Consider the following 22,038-nt stretch of genomic DNA (forward strand, 5'->3'; position numbering starts at 1 on the left):
TGGGTGCAGCCATCTTTATGATGGAGTGATGGTCAATTAGCATATTCCCTCTTTATTAGATAGGATTTTTATTTGGGTATCTTACAGCATGTGTGCCTTGGATCCTAGTTGCTCCTGTGTCCCATGGGAGTTCAGGGTCAGAGTTTAGGCTGGGAAACTAGACTATTACAGGTGACAGTCATCCCCAGAATCACAAGTCAAGGCCTCTTTTTGGTCAAGAATTTCAGTGTCTTGAATTTTTACCCAAAGATTGAATCATAGGAGTGGGTGTGGCCAGTACCAGCAACCCTTTCTCTGACTTCAGTGATTGGTTCAGGGGTGGGCATGTGACTCAAGCCAAGCCAATGAGAGCCAAAGGGTTTTTCTTGGAAATGTTAAAAAAGAACCTCTCTTTCTGCTAAGGTTGTGCTGAGGCCAGCTGTAAGGGTGCATCTGTGAGTCTTCATGGCAGAGCAAAGCCAAGAGATGGGTAAAAATTGAAGCCAGAGGCCATTGTCAGAGCCTCTAACTGCAGATCTGCCTGAAGCCAAACCAGCTCCTGGACTATTCAATCTCTTTCTAGCCTCAGTCAGTTTGATTTATCTTTCAGTCACTTATTTTCAAGAGTCCTAATACAAGTAAACAAACAAAAAGTGACTAGATTAAGAGAGAAGAAATAGAAAGGGAGACAGCTGGAGAATCACCAGTTTCAGTCCTTTTAATCTTTGCTCAAATGTAATTCAGTTGTAGGCTGGGTCTGTGCCACCCAGGGTGGAGGGGAACGTTGGCAGTGATCTGTTTAACTTGACCCAGAGAGATTACTGGTAAGAGCATGGTGCTTTAAGACTCTCAGACCTGTCTGAAAAGCCAGGCCCACATAAACCTGGCCTTTCTGAGTATATGGAATCCTGGTAAATGTTTAGCAACTGGCCTTCTGGGGCATGGGTTGTGGGATGGAGGTGGCGGGACAAGAAGCCATAATTTGTAGCATTTGCCACTTCCTGTGGTGTAAATACTCCTGCGCTGCCCGCCTATTTCAAGCTCCAGTGCAAAGTCGTTGACATGATTTAGGAAGAGACGCACACAGTTCCCAGGAGCCTGTATGAGCTTGTCCCGCATGTCACGCTCTTGTTCTTTTTTCTCTTCAGTCCCTGCTGCCTCAGATCTTATTTTTGCTCTCATTTTTGCCAGGCATTCATTGTCTTGGTTAAGACTTCCTTTGTGTTTCACGTGGCAGAAACTCAACTCAAACTGGCTTAAGCAAAGAAGAGGAAAACTTATTGGCTTCAATTCCCCGAAAGTACAGGGTGCAGTTGGATCTGAATCCTCCCCATCTCGGCTCTGTTTTCTCCTGGTGGGTTTCATTTCCCCTGGAATGGGGCAAGGATGGTGGCCCTGTAGACCCTCCCAAAAGAGCAGCACAAAGGGACAGCCCACGCCTCTGTCCCAGCAACAGCAGCATCGGCCCCAGGGCTGGTTGCCATGGCCCCCGCTTCCGTCACTCCTTCTGGGTGAGCCAATCACAGTGACTCTGTGGTTGGAGGCCTTGCAGCAAGGTGAGGTCCGAGTGGAGGACCACAGGGGCGCTTTCCCAGAAGAGAGGTGAGGCTGGAGAAGCGCACTCAGTGCTATCTCCACTGGGCCTGACATCCTTGCTCTTGACCCTGAGCTGACCTTGGCTCACCCCTTTTTCGCATTGCTCTCAAAGGTTTTTGCACCCATTATTGCAGCCAGGCCTCTACATTGACCTGGCTGTGACCCCCACATTTTGGCTCCTCCACCACCTTCTCAATCTGGTTCAAAGGGACCCCACCCTGCCACAGACCGAAAGAATTATCTGGGTGTCTCTCCCCGGCCACATAAATTAGTTGGCTAATTCCCCCTGTGGCTCATGTCCACACAGGCCAATCTGGTTTTACTTTACTTGTTATTTTCTCCAAAACCCAATTTCCCTCTTCTTTCTTTCCTACTCAATTTCCCAGGCTCCCACACCCATCTCTATAGCTCCCTTTCCAGCCTCTAGCCCCCACTTTTCAGATTATCTGTCTTCCCCATCCACCTCTATTGGAAATTGGGAGCTGTGGGAGGAAAGGAAATGGAAAACACAGCTGAAAGACGGAAAGTACTAAAAAAAAAAAAAAAAAGAGTTTTGTAGCAAGAAACGGAGACTAATGAGATTCTCCCACAATTAAAAGAGGACAAACCCTGCGTGTACTAAAAGGAAATGCTCCATGAGCAAGGGAGGAAGTGAGTGGAGAAGGCGCGAGGGGTAGAGTACTTCTGCATAAAATGCGATCACTTAGGTTGGGTAACACCAACAGGCGGGAGCCAAAAACTCAAAGCGAAACACAACTGGGAGGCCAAGGACATTTTCCATCAGCGTGGAAGGTTCCAGCAGTGTTTCCAGCGGGCGAGGGACACAAGTGCTTGGAGAGGAACGCCAGCCAGCGAGGATGAATAACAGAGGTGGAGGCAGGGGCTCCTTCCAAGGAATGTGAGTGGTGCTGAGGCCCAGGAAGAAGGGGCGGGTGGAGCCATGAAGGACTTTACAGGAAGGGGGAGCGAACCATGGAAAACAGCGCCGGCTTCAAGTGGCCCCCTGCCGTCAAAGCCCTGCAGCGCCTCACACATGAAAGAAGACGCCTTGTCCCAGCGCAGCGATCCTTCCCAAAACGAGTGACAGCGCCAGTTCCACCTGATGGGCCTGATTAGTGCAGAAAATGTATCAAAGGTCCAGGTTCCAAGGCCGCAGGTAGACCCCTGCTGAGCAGACACCATGCTGTGAACCAGATCCTAGCTCACTGCTGCTTGGCCGTGAGGAATCAATGTACTAATTGGGGAACAGTTGTCAAGGCATTTACTTCTCACAAACCCCAAGAGGAAGGTAAATATCTCCACTTACTGGAAGAGGATACCCATATCCAATAGTCAAACCCAGGGCTGTTTCCAAAACCTACTCCCTCCCCTCCCACCACACGAAAAAGCTGGTGCATCTGTTCTTGCTGACCATGCAGGGCCTGACTCCAAGCGCTAAGAGGCCCCGCTGTGCCCCATCCCACCCTTAGCTGAGGGGAGCGAGTAGAGCAGCAGATGGCCCAAACTGCTTCCATGCCTCTGTCTTCCATGCCAGGCCCGGCTTCTTTGGGGGGACAGGGTCCTGGGCTGCCCCTCCAGCACCCAAGTGGCAACTCATCCTACTCCTCAAGGGTGGGGTGACAGCATGGTGTTGAGGGCCTCGCTCTCAAGTCGGAAAAAAACACAGGGTGTGAGGCCGAGGTCCTCCGCTTACCATCTGGGTGGCATGAACATGTCTCCTACCCTCTCTGACCCTCAGTCTCCTCCTCTGTAAACTGAAGACCTGACTCCGGTTGGCTGTGGGAAGAGTCGAAGAGGACCCGTGTGACGCGCTTAGCTCCATGCCCCGAGAATCAAGCCCTTGGTCAGGGACACCAGTAGCTTTGCCTGCTGGGGTGCCTTCCAAGTGAGATGATCAAGCAAGGCTTGGCTGTGTGCTCGTTTACTGTCTGCCACTAGAGGGCGCACAGAGAAGCCAGAGGAGCTGCCGCAGGGCTCTCTGACCACTGAGGCCTCTGGGTGTTCGCATTACCGGTGGGCAGATGGAGGACAAATGGAAACCTCAAGCCTGGAGGCCCCACGGTGACTTGCGAGCAGCCTTCCTGAAGGGTCACTCACGCGCAAGGACAGTAATCAGCAGTGAAGTCACCAGGCACCGAAGCCACAGCCTAACATCCTCCCGACATGGAAGTGAATTTTAAGTCATTTGTAAAGTGGGGCCAGTCACAGCCTTTTATCCTCAAGACGACAATTGATAACTGTCCCCACTGCCAAGAGATCCCGCTGGCACGGCTCCGAGAGCCGCGGGCCGTGGCTGTCGTTCACCATTGCAGAATCAGCCGCTGGCGCACACGCAGGAGATGAGCGTGTGCTTGCTCCTGGACTGAATGCTGCCCTGCACACCCGTGTGATTTTCAAGTTTGCAGACTTCACTTCCACCAGGTGGGAGTCTTCAGGTGTAGCCAAAAGGGAGCTGCCGGGAAGAAGCTGGAGCTCCCCGGGACAGGCAGGTGGGGCCTGGAGAGGGGCTGGCACTCAGCAGCAAGAACTGCTTTGCCATCTCTCCATGCAGGACCCAAGTCCCAGGGGACCCCTCTGCTGGCTGGGCGCCTGCAGTGAGGCATGAACTAGCTGTCCCAAGGTTATGCAGAGGGAAGAGGAGGGGAGGGGAGGGGAGAGGGTCCCAGAGGGAAAGTCCGGGCTGTCAGGAAGGGGACTGTGGCTACAGGTCGGAAGACGCACCTTGACTGGGATGAAAGACTGTGATTATCACACTCATCCCGGGCAGTTATTTTTCCCTGCAAATCTGTGAATTGGCGGTCTGGATCCTAAAACCATATACTTTCCATCTTCGTTAAAGAATGAAGAGTTAGTTTATTGGCTACCTTACTTATCTACTGTTTCTTCCCTCGGGTCCTGGGCCTGGCTACTTTTGGGGGGAAGTGTGATTCTCCATCCACGGGAATAATAATTCCCACCTAGGAAAGCGCTCTGCCCTCTGGGACCCACGAGGTCCACATCAGTCCCAACCCCCTTCAGCCAGTCCCTGCCCGCCCCCGCCCCTGTGATGGTCTCTTCCTCCTCCCGCTGCTCTCCCCTCCCCCACGGCTCCCTCCACTCGTCATTTCCTCTTCCCTCGCATTCTTCCACACTCCCATCGCACCGTCCTCCCAGCTCCCCCACATCAGGAGAGTGGCGAGGCTGAAGAGGGCTCCCAGACGGACGGGCGGATGTGGTGAGTCGGAGCCCCGGCTAGTGCCAACCACGCTCCACTGAGCAGGAATCCATGGGGAAATGGGCGATCCTCTGAGGACCCTCTGAAATCCCGTCACGTTGTTAATGCCCACGGGGCCCACGTGGTCCCAAGCCCGCTCTCCGTCTCCCCATCACTAGGCACGAAGCTGTTCCCGGTGCTTCCGCAAAAGCACCCAGGAAGCAAATGTGCTTGTTCCGAATCAGAGGCTGCAACTGTAAATCTGCAATACAGCAGCGCAGGCCACTCTCTCTCGGCACGGACTTACTGAGCACTCACTGTGGGTGGGAATGCGCCGGGTCACAGAGCCCTCCCGGAGGCAGTCCTTGCTCACAAGCTCTCGGGTTAGGAAATATGTGGAAAGGTAAAGTGAAAAATTAAACCAAGTCATGGATGGAGAGGGGAGAATACAGGTGTTGCCACCACCCCCAGCCCCCGCCCCCACCTTCCCCCTCCAGGAAGACGTGATCTGGATCCCGAATCCTCCCAAGTCCCTGCTCAGGCCGCAAGCGTGGCACCTGGCTGCCCTCGGGGAGAGCCGCAGCAGGAGGGTCTAGGAACCACATCTGCAAGGCTGGTGAGAACTGAGTGGGCCGCTGCGCTGCCCCGGGCTCTGAAAGGCAGAGGAACCTGTGGGTTGAGTGTGGCATGTAGGAAGGAGGAGGGGGGGGAGGGCTGTGTGTGGCTGGGGAGAGGAAGGGAAGGAGATGGTAGGCGGGAATGGAACGGGGACAAGAAAGAGCTTTGAAAGGAGCCACAGTGAAGGCCTTGGAAGGTGAATTCCAGGACTTTCTGAAGGAGATGCTGGGTAGGTTCCTGTGACACACTCAGGAGAGCCTACCGCGGAGACTGTCATTCTTCAGGGCTCGTGATGTGATTGGAAACAAGGTCAATGGCAAGGGCACGCCCCCCCAGGCACCCAGCTGTGCTCGGTTCCTCTGCTCCAGCGCGGTAGACCCCAGTCCACACAGCGCGGTTTCTCCCGCACGCCTACCTCCGTGCTGAGGTTAGAGTCAGGCCAGGAGTGGAGGAATCAAACAGTTGACGGCTTGGGCAAGTCTCGCATGAGGTGTCCATTTTTAAAGACCAGAACATTCGAAGTCTGTTGATGAAGGCTCCCCTACTTAGCCACTGCCAGCGCCTACCCCTTTGCCCCCTACCCCATTTGTACTGCTCCCTCCTCCCCGGCCACTCGAACCATCCATTCGTGCCATCCTGGTGGCCTGCTCCCTCTCCCTCCAGTTTAGGTCCCCCCAAAGCACTTAATCCGCGCCTGTCACAACTCACAGACCTGCTCATCACTCGTTTGCCGTCTGCCTGCCTGCCTCTCTGGATTCCCAGCTCCCGGGGATCAGGATGACATCTGTATAATTCTCTGGAGACTCCCCAGTACTAAGCATAGGCTGTGGCACACTGTAGGAGCTCAGTGAATATTTGTTGAAGGAATGAATGAATGAATGATTTTTTTCGCTTTTATGCACCTGTGGCTGACTGAGCCCCTTGTAAAGGACAATCTCTTAAGATAATGTTTATCCTTCAGTGTCTTTATGGGAAGGTCCTATCTTGGGAGAAATAGTGGCTGCCTCAGGTGACTGCTTTGATGATGATGGTGGTGATCATTTTAATAAGATCAATAATACCAGTAATAATAACAGGAAGTGCTGTCGCTAGTTGAGACCCTACTGGTGTTGGGAGCTGTGCTGGGGAGTGTTTGTAAGCATCACTGTATTTGTTCCTCCGATGTTCTGGACATCAATGATGAGAGGGAATCATTGATTGGCTGCCTCCTGCATGCCCCCACCCGGGCATGTGCCCCTGACTGGAATAGAACCCAGGACCCTTGAGTCCACAGGCCGACGCTCTATCCACTGAGCCAAACCGGCTAGGGCTAGGGTCATTATCTTTTAAAAGTGCCAAAGCTGAGACACGGAAAGAGAAAGCAACCATGAAGAGCCGCACTGTGTGAAGCTGGCATTTGGGCTCGTTTGCATGGCTTTAAAACCGGAGCCAATAGGTGATGATCTCCGAGTTTAACTCCCAGGGAGTGATCTGGATTCCCTCATTCCGGGGTTCTGGGGTCAGGTTGTGACCCCCACACTGACAGTGTGCTGGCACCTGCTGTGGCTCCCACTTGCCTGGGGCGGTTTGGGGGGGGGGTGTTACAGAGAGCTTCCTGGTCTGGAGAACACACGGAAAACCTTTGACCTTGGACTTTACAGCTTCAGAATATTGGTTCAACCCCAGAGTGGCACCAAGGACAGGCTGCTCCTCAGAGATGTCGTGTTCGTTGCAGTTTTGACTAATTTGAATATCTCAAACGTCTCTTACATTTATTTTAAGCCTTAAAACAGCCGTGCCTGCCAAAAGCCTGCTTAGCCTAGTAAAACCGCTGAACGACAAACAGGTGGCTACGAACAGCCGCCGTTGTAAGCACAGAGACAGCGTGTCTGGGACCAGCAAAGGGCAGCATGGATCATCCTCTCCAATGTCATCTGTCCTCGGGGGTCTGAAGGGTCTGGCAGCCACTGACACAGCACCTGCTCAGGAGAACTCTACGGTGATGCACAGCCTCCTCTCTGTGGACAGACCCTGTGGATGGCAGAGTCTGGGGGCTGAGGGCTGGCAAGCTAAAGGCCCTTTCTGCACTGGGCTTGCCTTTTTTAAATGTTTCATTAAAGGAACATTTTTTGACACAGTGTTGTCATTATAAAAAGTCACGCTGAGATTTTTAAAATCCAGGGCTGCGATCTTACACCGGGTTCCTAACTTTCCTGACCAGAAACACCACAGAGTTGGGCTTGAACCCTGCTACGTGAGCGGATGGTCTGAGCCGTCAAGCAAGCCTGGGTTGAGGTCACTGGGTCACTGGGGCAGGTGACCTAACTCCTGAGTCAGTTTCCTCATCTCAAAAATGAGCGAATAGTACCTGCGGCGAGGAGGTCCTACGTTCCCTGGGGGAACCTACAGTGCTTTGCGCAATGCCCAGTAAATGCCGGCTTGTTCGGTGGTAGTGTTTCCAGCATGCACTCACTGATCCTCAGGTGCTGACGGTACACAAGCTGGCGGATGCTGCCGCACTGCACCCAGGACCAGGACACAGGAGACGCTGAGCAATGAAATCAGCTATTTCATCCCAGAGACACGCCGTTGGCTGCTGGGTTTTGTCTTTGAGCGCTTCCAAATTGCCAGGCATCATGCTAAGAGCTTTGTATTTACCGCATCACTTAATTCTTGCAATGTCCCTCTGAGTAAGCACTAGGATCATCCCCATATTACAGATGGGGAAACTGAGGCTGGGAGCAATTCAGTAACTGGACCTAGATCACTCAGCTTGGAAGAGATGGGGCGGGCAGTCGGACTCCAGACCCTGCTCCCACAGAAAGGGAGACAAAAATATAATTCCCCAGCTATTAAATAAATACACAGGCACTTTGCTAGTGGGCTGTCTTTGCGGGTCGGGTCTAAGTTAAGAGACATTATTACACCGAGATTCTTCTCTGTGGTCCATGTCTGCTGGCGTTCCTGAATTTAACGCTTTTGGTCTCTTCTGAAATGCACTTGCAAGAGTGAGGCTGCAACCCTCAAAATGGCAGATCCCAGTGTGTCTCCACCCATTGGCCACATGGGGGCGCTCCAGCCCAGCCCATGTTACAGCCTAGCCCTGCCCGCCTGCCCCAGACCTCTTCCTCCTCACTCTCCTCCTAGAAAAGCTTATCTCCTTATTGACATTTGCACATGACAGGCTATCGAGGGGCAGCAGGCTTTGGGGAGTTTCGTTATGGGTTTGCTTGGTCCCAGCCCAGGTTCCCAGCAAGTCCCTGGTTCGTGTACAAATGACCAGAATCAGCTTGAACCGGAGGAGACCTATATTCTGAGGCCCCACTGAAAAGGAACATTCTTCCCTGCAGCGGGAGAGCCCCAGGATTTCAAAGAACAGGCTTCCGTTTCTGTTCGGGCTGCCCGCAGCAAGAAAGCAAAGAAAAGCAGGGGCAGACAGGCGGGAGTCTGACTGGTGGGAGGCTGCTCCAGTAAAGGGTTCTGGGGGCCTTTATGTTTGATGTGGGAGGGGAGTGTGGTCATGGGCTCCGGTCCTGCTCAGAGTGTGAACTTGGGAAAGTCTTCTGACCCCGGCCTCTCCTTACCTTACAGAGAAAGGAGCCATACTCTGTGCTCACAGTTCCCGCCCATCCCAGCGGTCTCTGATTCTGGCTCTCTGATTCCGGCTCTCGGTTGCCGGCCACAGTGGGGCGTGACTTTGCTAAAGGTTATTTTTGGCGGGGATCTGGCAGACATCCAGCTAGTGGTCAATGTCTGCCTCATGCGGTTGGTATCTTTCTTTTTGGAGACCTCACCTATGTACCTACATAGAAGTCTAAGAGGCTTGAGCTGGAAGGGACCACAAGAACCATGTAGGTAGTGCTTCTTTTTTAATAGATGAAGGAGCCGAGTCCCTGAAAGGTTATGTGACATTTGGTCACCGGCATCGTCATCATCGTCGTGTCTGACAACACTTTACAAAGTGATCTCCCTGCCATTATCTCCGTTTGTCCTGCCAACACTCCTCATTTCACAGGTGGGGAGGCTGGGCTCAGAAAGGCTGAGCAACTTGTTCAGGGTCACACAGCAAGTTAGAGAGCTAAGCTGCAAATCCAGATCTTTAAATCATTAGTGCTTTGTGGAATTCCCTAGAAATCTTAGGCAGTTCCCAAGCTACCACGGGAAAGGCTGAATTCTGCTAGAATGCACAGATCTGCTTACTGAGTGGCTGGCTAAACCAATCAATGAGCTGAGTCATCCCGTTCATTCACCTACCCGGTGCTTCCAATGGATGTGTCCTGGACTAAGTGCTGAGAATACAATGATGAGCAAGACAGAATGGCCCCCGTCTTGGGACCTCGAGTGGATGGTGCTTAGCTCACAGCCTTACAACTGTGTTCACCAGTTTGTGTCCAATTCAATTTGTCCCTTGGATAAAACACCCATCATTCCTGCCTTCTGCACGTGCGTTCCGGGAAAGGTGACCCAGATGTGCGTTGGTATCCCCGTGGGTACCTTCTGGGTGGACGAGCACATTGCCAGTCCCGGTCTCTCAGTGCCCAGGGTACCTCCTGAGGACGTTGGTCAGGTGACAGGCTCACCTCTCGGTCCCTAAGCGATGTATTTTGGTGGCATGTGGTCTCTGGCTGCCCAATGCTACAAACGCCCTTTCCCCCACAGATACAAGGCGCCAGGCAGACGTGCACCAAGACGACGCCTGCCTGCGCCTCACGGTTCTGTGACTCCTTAGGTTACATTTTGTACTTTGAAGGATAAAGGGGAAAGGCGTGCATGTTGGCGTCAGACCTGGGTTCGAATCCTAGCTCCAATTGCTGCACCTCAGGGATTTCTCACAACCTATTTAACTACTCACCATAAATTAAAATACAACACAAAACGACAAAGGCCAGTCTGCTGAGTATCCTCACCCCTCGAGGGAGAACAATCACCCCTCTTGTATTTCTAACCTCGAACATCTCCATTAAAGTCTTGCGGTTTGAACCCACCTGAGAGGCTCTCCTCCTTCATGTCACAGTAGTCTTGGCCACCGATGGATTCAGACTTTATGATTTGAAATGTGGGTTTTGTTTGTTTTTTAATCTCACCCAAGGATATGTTTTGTTGATTTGAGAGAGAGAGAGAGAGAGAGAGAGAGAGATCAGTTGCCTCCTGCAAGAACCCCGGCTGGAAATCTAATTCACAATTCACAACCTAGGCATGAGCCCTGACCAGGAATTGAGCCCACAACCTTTTGATGTACAGGAAGATACTCCAAGCAACTGAGCTGCCTGGCCAGGGATAAAATGTTCTTATATACTTGCTGAGAAAGAGGTATTTCTGCCTGTTTTTAAAAGCAGGGATGTAATGTGTGTGTGTGTGTGTGTGTTGTGTGTGTGTGTGTGTGTGTGTTAAGGAGAATAGAAGATTACCTCATGAACCATAGAACTTTACGATCGAATGAGACCCTAATGACCTTGACCAACACCCTCACTTTGAGTCAAGAAAGATGGCGGGAAGCTTTACAACTTGATTGGGAGCAGAATCATGAGCTGAGCCTGTTTTCTTGTTTATAGTTCAGTGTTTCCTGCTACAGATACTTTTTATGGTAAAGACCAAACAGAAAACACCACTAGCCGGTAGTGTTTGACATGCAGAGGGGCTGATGCCAGCAAGGCTCCTGGAATTCACTCCACCGTTCTGCCATGTCTTCCAGACTGGTCCCAGCCACTCCAGCAGCACAAGCTCACTTCAATCCAAAGTGAGATGTCCAACAGTTACCACTGCATTTGTAGCGGTTGTTCATGGAAATCTATTAGCAAAGTGCAGTGAGCAGCAGGCCAACCCATGTGCATCGGAGCCACCCAGGAGACCGTTAAAATGCAGCGTCCCTGCCCTAACCCTGAACCCCTGGATGGCGCCCACAGGCCCGCAGTTGAGAGCCAGACTCCTCCTTGGCGGATGCTCAGGTCTGAGACCGAGTGCATCAGGCTAACAGCTCTTGGGGAGGCTCCGCCAGGTATTTAGAGTGACTTAGAAAGGTGTGTGCCTATAAAACCTGGTCATATAGTGGGACTAGACTGAGCTAGAGCTGCATCAAGACCAGAGCTGGTGGAAAAGGTAGCATGCTGTAGCTCAGAATTTGTTTTAAAATCTTCCTCTTAACATATTAGTTTACGAAATTATGTGGTGATGGGATTTAAGCCTTTTTTTTTCATTCAATAGACATATTTTTTTTTCTTAAATTAGGAAGTCTGGGAATCTTATAGGACAGGCATACATCTCAGAAATGGTTTTTCTCTGCTTTATTGCTGCGGGGAGAGGCTGAGGCCCCTACCGCCACCTGGTGGCAGCACTGGAATCTGCATCATTACTATGAGCGTGATGTGGGCCTGCCTGGGGCCAGGTAAGTGGGACATGGGCCCCACCTTCCATTTTTTCATTTCAGCAAGACATCAGTCGAAAGTGAAATCATGTGGCTTCAGCGTAGACAGTGTCACAGCAATACCACAATCCAACGAATAGACACACTAACACGCAAGTTCCACTGGTTTCATTTTCCAGGAATCAGCGGTGGCCCCTTGGAAAACCACTACCGCCTGAAGCAGTTCCACTTCCACTGGGGAGCAGTGAACGAGTGGGGCTCGGAGCACACGGTGGACGACCACGTGTACCCGGCAGAGGTGGGTAGGTGTCCGAGCAGCGCACATGTGGACGCTTTCTACATGCCGGGCTCCGTCGTGGGGTGGCCAACCATCTCAGTGGCCCAGAAACGGAGAGTTTCCTGGGATGTGGGTCTCTTTGTGCTCCAACCAGAACAGTCGGACACCCCACCCGTTCAATCACACAACCGTCCTAAAGGGAGGGTGTTTTTAGCACCTTCATTTAGCAGAAGTTCTAAGTGGTTGGGTAACTTGCCAAGACCAGACAGCTGGGATTCAAGGACAGAATGTGCTCTGAGCCTCTCACTCAGCCCTGAGCTTGCTGGTGCTCGATTTCAGACTCGCACCTTCCTGTCCTTCAGGGTTTGAGGCCACCATCAAGAATCTGAAAATCTTTACAATAGAGATCATCCTAAAACCATGGTCGGCAAACTGCAGCTCGCGAGCCACATGCGGCTCTTTGGCCCCTTGCGTGTGGCTCTTCCACATAATACCATGGCCTGGGCAAGTCTATTTTGAAGAAGTGACGTTAGAAGAAGTTTAAGTTTAAAATTTGGCTCTCAAAAGAAATTTCAATCGTTGTACTGTTGATATTTGGCTCTGTTGACTAATGAGTTTGCCAACCACTGTCCTAAAACAAAGTGACCTCTGAAACATTAAAAAAAAAAAAATGGGAGTCAGGGGAATAATGAGCAGAGGTTAATGCTAGGAATCGGGTTTTGTAGTTATGGTGGGGTGATAAGTGGTAATGTATAGATTTCCCCCAATATTTTATTATGAAAATTTTCCAACATACCAAAAAGTTGAAAGAACCATACAGCAAGAACCCGTGAGTCTGCCACTCAGATCCTAAGATGAACGTTTTGCCATATTCACTCTATTACACGTCTGTCCACCCGCCCATCCCTTTATCCACCTACCAGCCACCTGCCTTTCGGATGCATTTCAAGTTATGAGCTGTTTTTGTTTCAACTTTCTGTTGCCATTGTTATGGGAGTCATACTATAGTTAAAATCCAACTAGAGTCCAGCCAGGCCCCAAAATATAAATGACCTGTAGTCACACACCCAGACGTGACCTCTGGGGACAGCTTATAAATAGGGAATTACATCTCTTGATATAATTACACACATGTTTACAAATGTGACAAAAATGAAAGAGCAGCAGCATGCAACATGCTCCCTTTCATTGGACCACACAAACTGTGTATCCACACCACGGTTTTGAATGAACAGATATTTTAGCAGAGGAGCTTGTTGTAATCTATTAGCATAGAGGCGAGATCGGCGATGGGACCCACCAGGGGCTCTCTCTGAGAGCCATGCCTGGGATGCACGGTGTAGAGTGCCGTTTCCGGTGGGGGGCGTGGAGGGCAGAGCCAGCTCCAGAGGTGGCGTCTGTGAAGGCAGGCGGCTGCAGTCAGGGCCGTGGCCAGCTGTCTCTATTTCTGGCAGATTGCAATAGGACAGCAGGCGGGGGGGGGGGGGGGTTCCAGGTAAGCTACAGAGAAGCAGGGAGAGGCCGCTACGCTCGTGGTCCCCAGTGCACATGGCTGGGAGCACTGGGACTTGGGAGTGAGGTGCCACCTGGAGCACAATTGGACCCCGCACCCCGGCAGAGGACCCAGGGCCCTGGCATCCAGCAGCACCTGGGGAGGGCTTGCTGCCTCGGGGTTTGGGTCTCCATTCAGAAAGACCTCACCACAGCTCATTCCTGCCGAAGGAAATCTGTAAGGACACCCAGGCCCCGTCCAGGTTCCGAGCCAAACCCGGCGTGGGCAGCACCACGTGCTCTCATCGCAGAGAACCCCGAGCCAGCCCAGGGGTGCTGGCTCTGCCTCCTGCTGGCCAGTGACCCAGGAAAGCCTGTTCCCCAAGCCCATCCCCTGGCCCTGGTTTAAATCCTTATCATCTGGCCAATCCTGATGCCAGAAGGAAGGGTGTGAAATAAGGACAGAGGACGTTCAAGTGAGGGCGACAAATGGAGAGAAAAATGCCATATCGGGGGCATTACAATTATATGTTGTTTATGTGAAATTCAAACTTTACTGGGAGTCCCGCATTTGATCTGGCAAACACTTATCAAGGATATCTGGAAAAATAGGAAAAATAGCAAAATAACCCACTCTCTCCAACCCCCATTTCTATTTTGTAAAGTCAAAACGAGCCTCTTGCCCTGGCTGGTTTGGCTCAGTGGATAGAGTGTTGACCTGGGTACTGGAGGGTCCTGGGTTCGATTCCCGGTCGGGGGCACGTGCCCTGGTTGTGGGCTCCATCCCCTGTGGGGGGCGTGCAGGAGGCAGCCGATCCATGATTTTCTCTCATCATGGATGTTTCTCTCTCTCTCTCTCTCTCTGTCTCCCTTCCTCTCTCTGAAATCAATAAGAATCTACTTAAAAAAAAAAAAAACGAGCCTCTTTCTCTCCCACCCAAAACGCCAAGGCCCTTAGGGTCTGTGATTCGATCAGCCACTTGGGGCTCCAAGCATGCTGGAGGCGCCCGCGTTCCTTACACCGCCTGCTCAGGCTGAATTCAGTGACACCGTTGAATGGACACATAGGTCTGTCACACAAAACTGTTTCCTTTCTCGCTGCATCGTGATGGGCACAAGGTCTCTGTCTCCTGTGTTTCAGCTGCATTTAGTTCACTGGAACGCTGTGAAATACCAAAACTACAAGGAAGCTGTGATGGGAGAGAATGGCTTGGCTGTGATAGGCGTGTTTTTAAAGGTAACCCCTCGCTAGGGCCTCGCCCTCCTGATGAAGAAGGGGTGTGGGTAACGGGGCTGCTGTTTGAACAGTCTCCGTAGAATGAGGCGTGCTGGCGGCCCCGCCCCCGGCCTTTTCGAATGACCATGTTGTGTCTGTTGCTGTGCAGCTGGGGTCCCGCCACGAGGCACTGCAGAAGCTGGTGGACGTCTTGCCGGAAATAAAGCATAAGGTAAGCCACACGTGTCAACGTCGGCGTCCGCGGGGAAGCAAGGCTGTTCAGAGCACTGGCGCGTCTGCCAGGGGAAGAAAGCCAGCTGGTGCGTGTGCCCGGGGGGTCTGAGTCTCATCCTGACACGGAGCGCGCTGGGGCTGACTCCGGTTGTGTCGCGCGCGCGCTGGCCCACGCTCTGCTGTCACTGTGACACTGCTGTTCCGGGGCCCCTGTCTTCTCGGTAGAAATGGGGTGCTGGGCTCCGTTTGAGTTTCCCCAGAAATTCAGTCATTCCGGCAGCATCTTGAAGATGTCTGCCTTGTCCCCCGGCACTGGTCCTGCCCCGAGCAATGACATCCACTAATGATAACGTTTGTTTTTAAAACTGACGGACATAAATGCCTAACTATGAACCTTTAAGAGTGCCTACCCAAGTGCCCCCTGGCACACTCCTGGGGGGGGACACAGGACCACCCCCTCCCTGAGAGCACGGAGACCACGGGGAGAGGGAAAACCCCACCACCCACCACGCGTGGGAGGCAGAGCGCAGCTTGGCTCAGCTCCGCTTGAACACCTCGTTGCGTTAAGCACGGCTCCGAAAGATAACAAGGCCAACCGTGTCGCTTTTCTCCAACATCGGCTGAGAGAGGACTTTGATGGAGAAGTGGAAATTCCAAAGAAATGCCGTTTATTTGTTCGGTACCAAACAAAAGCATCCTGAGAGGGAAGGGGTCCCTGCGGTCCTTGAACGTGGTCCTTGGACGGATGGGGCGCCCACCTGTCTTAACAATGGTGAGCGCGGCCCACAGGAAGGCCGGGGTCAGCCCTTCCTTGGCTGGCTCCCGGGGGCCCTTTGATCTGTGTGGTGCCTTCCCCTTGATGTGGACTCTGCGGGGGCCTCATGGGACCGAGCCCAGATCACCCTCCCCACCCCCCGCCGCCATGGCTGCCAGCTCAGGAACTCCACAAGGGCAAGGTGCTCGGAGCATCCTCTCCCTCGCTGGCCTCGGGCCAGAGTAAACCTGGGATGTTTGCCCCGCCAGCATCCACCTCCTGCATGGGGTGGCCTCCGCCTCCCGGTGGGAAAGAAAGCAGCTGGCTCGGAGGTCCTGTTTGCTCAGGGGGTGTTTTCCTTCTAAGGAAGGCTCTGGAGCCTTCTCTCTTTCCCCCCCCCCACCCCCCAGCCCGCCCCGACACATACACTCACACACTCACACTCACATGAGCTACCTCTGGGTCCCTGGACCAACCACCAGGGAGGAATGGTGTCTGACGTGCGGTGACAGGAGACGCTGCCTGGGCTCAGTCTGGTCCTGAGGATCATCGCTGGGCCTCAGTTTCCTCACCTGAAAAATAAGAGAATCTTAGCGGTGAAAGGCCCCGCCCTGGTGAGCAGGAGCCGAGCTCCATGGGATGGGCGTCGTCGTCCATCAGTCACTTGTCACAGTCTGCACTCCGTCCTGGGTTCTGGGCCGATTTTTTGAATGTTGCAGTGTTAGGAGTCATCTCTGTGGTGTACATTCGATCGGTGTTGACACATTAGTGGAGTCACCCAGCCAGGCCCACACAAAACCGTGCCCCGCCCGGCAGGTCCCATCCTATGGCCCTCGCACAGTCATGGCCCTGCCCCCAAGCCTGGGCGACCACGGATTTGTTCCAAACCCTTGCCTTTTCCCCCATTTTATTCTCCCACGTTGTACCGAATGGAGCTTCCTTTGTCAGCTGCCTTCCCTCTTTCCCAAGTGGGATGTGCACGTTAGAAAAGAGAACGGGGGAGACTCCCGCGTGGGCGCCCACCAACGGGAGCTGGTTTGTCGGGATTCGTGCTGCACGGGGGTGCAAGCCCCGCCAATCCTCTAGCCAGCGGGGCCGACAGACACACAGAGAAGGGGCCTTAGCTCGCTTTGGGGCTCCGAGGGGACACAGCTTTCTGTATCGGAACCCTCATGTGCCTGAGGGACAGGACACAGCTCCCGAGGACATCACTAGAGATGCATAGATGTCCTCTCAAAATTGTCATTGGCAGGAACCTGGCAGTGGGTGGTGGCCCACCAGCTGCTCCTCCGTGTGACCCGCTGCCTCACCCCCATCCTGCAGCCCCGAGCGGGGAGGAAGCAGCCCAGCGTTGGGATGGGACACACCTCCCAGCATCTGGGTTTGGCCACTGCCTAACTGTGTGGTTTGGGGGGAGCCACTTACATCTGTTTACTTTCTTCATCAATAACATAAACATACCCCTCGAAGGGTGATTCTAAAAATTCAAGGGAATAGTCTCCAAAGGGGTCTGGCAGCCTTTGGGGCTGGGACAAGGGGAGCAGGAGGGGACGTATCTGTCACCACAAATCCACTGGTACCTTTTGCATTTTGTCCCACGAGCCTGTGTGACCTGTTTCCTTCAAGAATTAAGGAGAACACACAATGGAATGTCATCCGGCATGGAAAGGAGTGAAGCACCAGCACACAGCAGCCTGGAGGGACCTTGACGGTATTAAGCTGAGAGAAGCCGGACACACAAGTGCACATGCTGTGTGATTCCATTTATAGGAAATGTCCATGTAGGCAAATGCATGTGGACTGAAAGCAGATGGGGCCTGTGGCAGGGGGCGGCAGGGTGGAGCGGTGAGGGAGGTGACAGCCACAGGACTTACTGGGGTTCTTTCCTTTGAGGTGAAAATGTTCTAACTTGACTGTGATGATGGTTGCACATCTTTGTCCGTGAATATCCTAAAAGCCACAGATCTGTGCACTTTACAGCAGTGAGTTCTATGCTATGCGAATTACATTTCAATCATGCTGTCCGGAAGACATTCTTCGATAATTAATCACACAGTGGAACAACACCTGCTCACGCAAGGCGCCTCGTAATCATCCGTTGGTGTGAACCAGTTTCCTTCCTTTTTTTTTTTTAATCCTCACCCAAGGATATTTTTCCATTGATATTTAGAGAGGGTGGAAGGGAGGGGGAGAGACACAAAGAGAAACATCGATGTGAGAGACACATCAATTGGTTGCCTCCCACACACGCACTGACCAGGGATATTAGTGATGGAGCCTGCAACCAAGGTGCATGCCCTTGACCGGAATCGAACCCAGGATCCTCCAGTCCACAGGCCTATGCTCTATCCACTGAGCCAACCCTGCTAGGGCTCCATTGATTTTTGAGAGAGAGTGGAAGAGAGAGGGAAAGATCGATGTGAGAGAAACACATCGATGTGAGAGAAACACATCAATTGGTTGCCTCCTGCACAGCCCCAACCAGGACCCAGGCCGGGGAGGAGCCTGAAACCGAGGTACGTGCCCTTGATTGGAATCGATCCTTTGGTCTGCAGGCCGATGCTCTATCCACTGAGCCAAACTGGCCAGGGCCCAGTGTCCTTCTTGTGGGCAGCTTAACCAACATGTCTCCACTTCTGATGAATGAATGCCAGCAATCAGTGTACCAGGCCGTCCAGGTCATCCGGGCCCCGGGCCTGTGCCTCTGAAGGCTGGCTGGAAGGATTCCATGTGCAGGGAGGCCTTCTTCTTTGGGAATGAGAGGGCGTCTGCTTCGTGCTTAAATCCTCCCTAGTGCCCAGCCCGGGCTGGTCCGGTGTTGAGGCCGGTTGTGTTATGTTGCGTGCGGGTCTGTCCCTACCTCGGCCTCCCAGTCTCACTCAATTTATAGAGGGTGGAGCCCACCGTCCTGGGCCGTCAACCCGAGGGACTCCCAGGGATCATTTCCTCTCTGAGCAAAAGCCTGTCGGATGCCTCTGGCTTGCAAGGAGAGCCCTCCTTTCTCTTTACACCCCAGGCGCCGTGCTGAGCAGCGTCCAAGTAGCAGCCCCTTCTCCTGCCTCTTCTGGTAGATTTTCTCAGTGGCCTCAGCCGGGCAGAAGCAGGGGTGTCTCCCTCTGTAGGACCCCCACCCTGTCTCTTTTTACTGTCTTTGTGTGTCATTTACTCATTCCAGCCACATGGTCACTTTGCTATTCCTCTAGCCCAGCGGTTCTCAACCTTCCTAATGCCGCGACACTTTAATACAGTTCCTCATGTTGTGGTGACCCCCAACCATAAAATTATTTTCGTTGCTACTTCATAACTGTAATTTTGCTACTGTTAATGAATCGCAATGTAAATATCTGTGTTTTCCGATGGTCTTAGGCGACCCTGCTAGCGGTTTTCAACCTGTACAGTTATGAAGTAGCAACGAAAATAATTTTATGGTTGGGGGTCACCACAACATGAGGAACTGTATTAAAGGGTCGCGGCATTAGAAAGGTTGAGAACCTCTGCTAGCCCATCAGGCTGCACCCTACCTCAGGGCCTTGGCACTGGCTGTGTCCACCCCCAGAACCTGCATGTCTTTGCTCAGATGTCACCTTCCCAGTGACCATTCTTCTTAACCTCCCTCTCCCCGCCGCACTGCCCTACTTTATTTTCCTCCATCACTGTGTAAACTACTAGATATCTACTTATTATTTGGGGTACTGCCTGCTTTCCTCTGGTAAAAGGTGAGCTCCATGAAGGTGGGTGGTTTTGTACCCCAGAGCCTAAGATAGCATCCGGTTTACCGTGGGTGCTAAACGCATAGCTGTGAGTGAGTGAATGAATGAATGAATCAACCGTGACACCCCATTGGTGTCACTTGGAATGCAGAGAGGCAGGTTTCTCCTTATCCTATATAATAAAAGGCTAATATGCAAATCGACCGAACAACTGGATGACTAGTTGCTATGACGCGCACTGACTACCAGGGGGCAGATGCTCAACACAGGAGCTGCCCCCTGGTGGTCAGTGCGCTCCCACAGGGGGAGCGCAGCTCAGCCAGAAGCTGGCTCACGGCTGGTGAGCACAGCAGTGGTGGCGGGAGCCTCTCCCACCTCTGTGGCAGCGCTAAGGATGTCTGACTGCCGGCTTATGCCCGCTCCCCGCAGAGAGCGGGCCTAAGCCATCAGTCCGACATCCCCCAAGGGCTCCCGGACTGTGAGAGGGCACAGGCCGGGCTGAGGCCCGCCCCCCCCCCCCCCCAGTGCACAAATTTTGTGCACCCGGCCTCTAGTCCTTTTATAAAGCACAGAAAGCGAGCAAACTGTGAATTCTAAACACTGAGCTCCCAAGCAGGGCATGCTGATGGGAGTCCCTTGTGGGAGCAACAGAGAAATCTGGGGACACAGTGGTTGAGAACAGCTGTCCATGTCCACCGATCCCGCCTGTTCCCTGTGAGAAGGGGAATTCTGGCATATGCTCAACGCAGGGCATTCTCCTAAGTGTATGTCATCACCACGACCCTGACACTCGGGGACGGCTGCTTTAGGGAGAAGTTCAGCTGCCTTAAGGGGCAGCCACTGTGGAAAGAGTGTGACAGTTCCTCAAAACTAAACTTAGAATTCCCATAGGACCTGGCATTTCCATTTCTGGGTATATATGCACCATCATTGAAAGCCGGGTCTTAAAGTGATGTTGGTACATTCATGTTCCCAGCCACATTACTCCCAACAGCCAAGGAGTGGAAGCTCTCCAAGTGTCCACCGACGAACGAATGGATAAACACAGCGTGGTGTACTAGTCAGTCTTAAAAAGGGAGGAAATCCTGACACATGCTACAACATGGGTGTACCTTGAGGACATTTTGCCGAGTGAGATAAACGAGTAACAAAAGGACAACTAGTGCATGATTATTCCACTCATGTGAGGTCCCTAGAGGAGTCAGATTCACAGGTACAGAAAGTAGGATGGTGGGGGCCAGGGACTGGGGGAGGGGAATGGGCAGTTAGTGTTTAATGAGGAAGGAGTTCCAGTCTGGAAAGATGAGGAAGTCCTGGAGATGGATGGGGGTGATGGTTGCACAACAGTGTGGATGCACTTACTGCCACAGAACTCAAAAGTGGTTAAAATGGCAAATTTTATGTTATGCATGTTATTTTACCACATTTTTTAAAGTATAATATTTTCACAGTCTGGGCATGGGAAAGTAAATACCTTTAAAAGAAAAAAATATAAGCATTTGGTGAGGATTCATGCTCTGCTACACGGGTCCTATTTTCTTGTTACTGATTCCAAATGTGACAACCGTGGCCTCACAGTCTTTATCTTGAGGAACACACTTCCTTCCTAGCCATGCGAAGCCACATCTCTGAGAGAAAGATAGAGCCCTTGCCTTCCTCCCTGAGCCTCTGCACCTCCCATCTCCTCCTGATGCAGCTTGTGGTCTCTGTCTCTCAGGAGGCACGGGTGGCCATGGGCCCCTTCGAGCCCTCCTGCCTGCTGCCCACCTGCCGGGATTACTGGACCTACCCGGGCTCCCTCACCACTCCTCCACTCACCGAGTCTGTCACCTGGATCATCCAGAAGAAGCCCATTGAAGTGTCCGCGAACCAGGTGAGCTGTGCCTGCAGCGGGTGTAGTGGGACTGTATCGAAGAAATTGTTTGGCGGTGTCACTAAGATATTGTAAGTGAGCATCGTGGAGTTTTACTTTTTGGTGCGTTTTGGATGTTCCTGCACCAGAAGAATGTTCCCATTGAAGTACAAGCTTGTTGACACCGAACAGAGGTTCCTGAAATCACAATTCTTTGACCTTGAGATATTAGTGTGTGAGAGAGACAGAGACCGAGAGAGATGGAGTGGGAGCAGGGTGGGGGGAGAAAAGGGTAGAGGGAGAGAACATTTTAGTTTGTTCCACTTGTTTGGGTGATAGAACAGTAAGCTACAGAACTATATATGCTGAGATAAAATTCCAGAAGGATTGTATTAGTCAGCTATTGCTACAATAATGCTGTGTAACAAACCTCCCCAAAACTCAGTGGCTTATAACAAACATTTGTGTGTGTGTTTTTTTCTGCTTGTGGGTTTATTGATTGGCTTGGGAGGCTCTATTTTATTTTATTTTTAAATATATTTTTATTGATTTCAGAGAGGAAGGGAGAGGGAGAGAGAGAGAGAAACATCAATGATGAGAGAGAATCATTGATCAGCTAGGGAGGCTCTGTTTTAGGTTGTAGGTGTCTGGGCTTCACCGAAGGTGGTCAGTGGTTGGGTTGGGCCCAGTGTCTCTCATGCTTCTTGGACCAGTGACCACCAAGGGCTGGTTCTCATGGTAAATGACAAAAATGCAAAAGGCAAGCCAAACGACACAT

At 52.2% G+C, this 22,038-nt stretch overlaps 1 protein-coding gene across 1 annotated transcript in view; it reads left to right on the plus strand.

The window, feature by feature from the left end:
* CA5A (carbonic anhydrase 5A) overlaps window positions 1-22,038 on the plus strand; it is a 31,876-nt gene that overhangs the window by 7,349 nt on the left and 2,489 nt on the right. The window contains exons 3-6 of the mRNA XM_008140073.3: window positions 11,906-12,024; window positions 14,636-14,731; window positions 14,880-14,942; window positions 21,126-21,281. Of these exons, the coding sequence (XP_008138295.2) occupies window positions 11,906-12,024; window positions 14,636-14,731; window positions 14,880-14,942; window positions 21,126-21,281 (434 nt within the window). The remainder of the gene's footprint in view (window positions 1-11,905; window positions 12,025-14,635; window positions 14,732-14,879; window positions 14,943-21,125; window positions 21,282-22,038) is intronic.

Source organism: Eptesicus fuscus, chromosome 21 (genome assembly GCF_027574615.1).
Source record: "Eptesicus fuscus isolate TK198812 chromosome 21, DD_ASM_mEF_20220401, whole genome shotgun sequence".
Classification (NCBI taxonomy): Eukaryota; Metazoa; Chordata; class Mammalia; order Chiroptera; family Vespertilionidae; genus Eptesicus; species Eptesicus fuscus.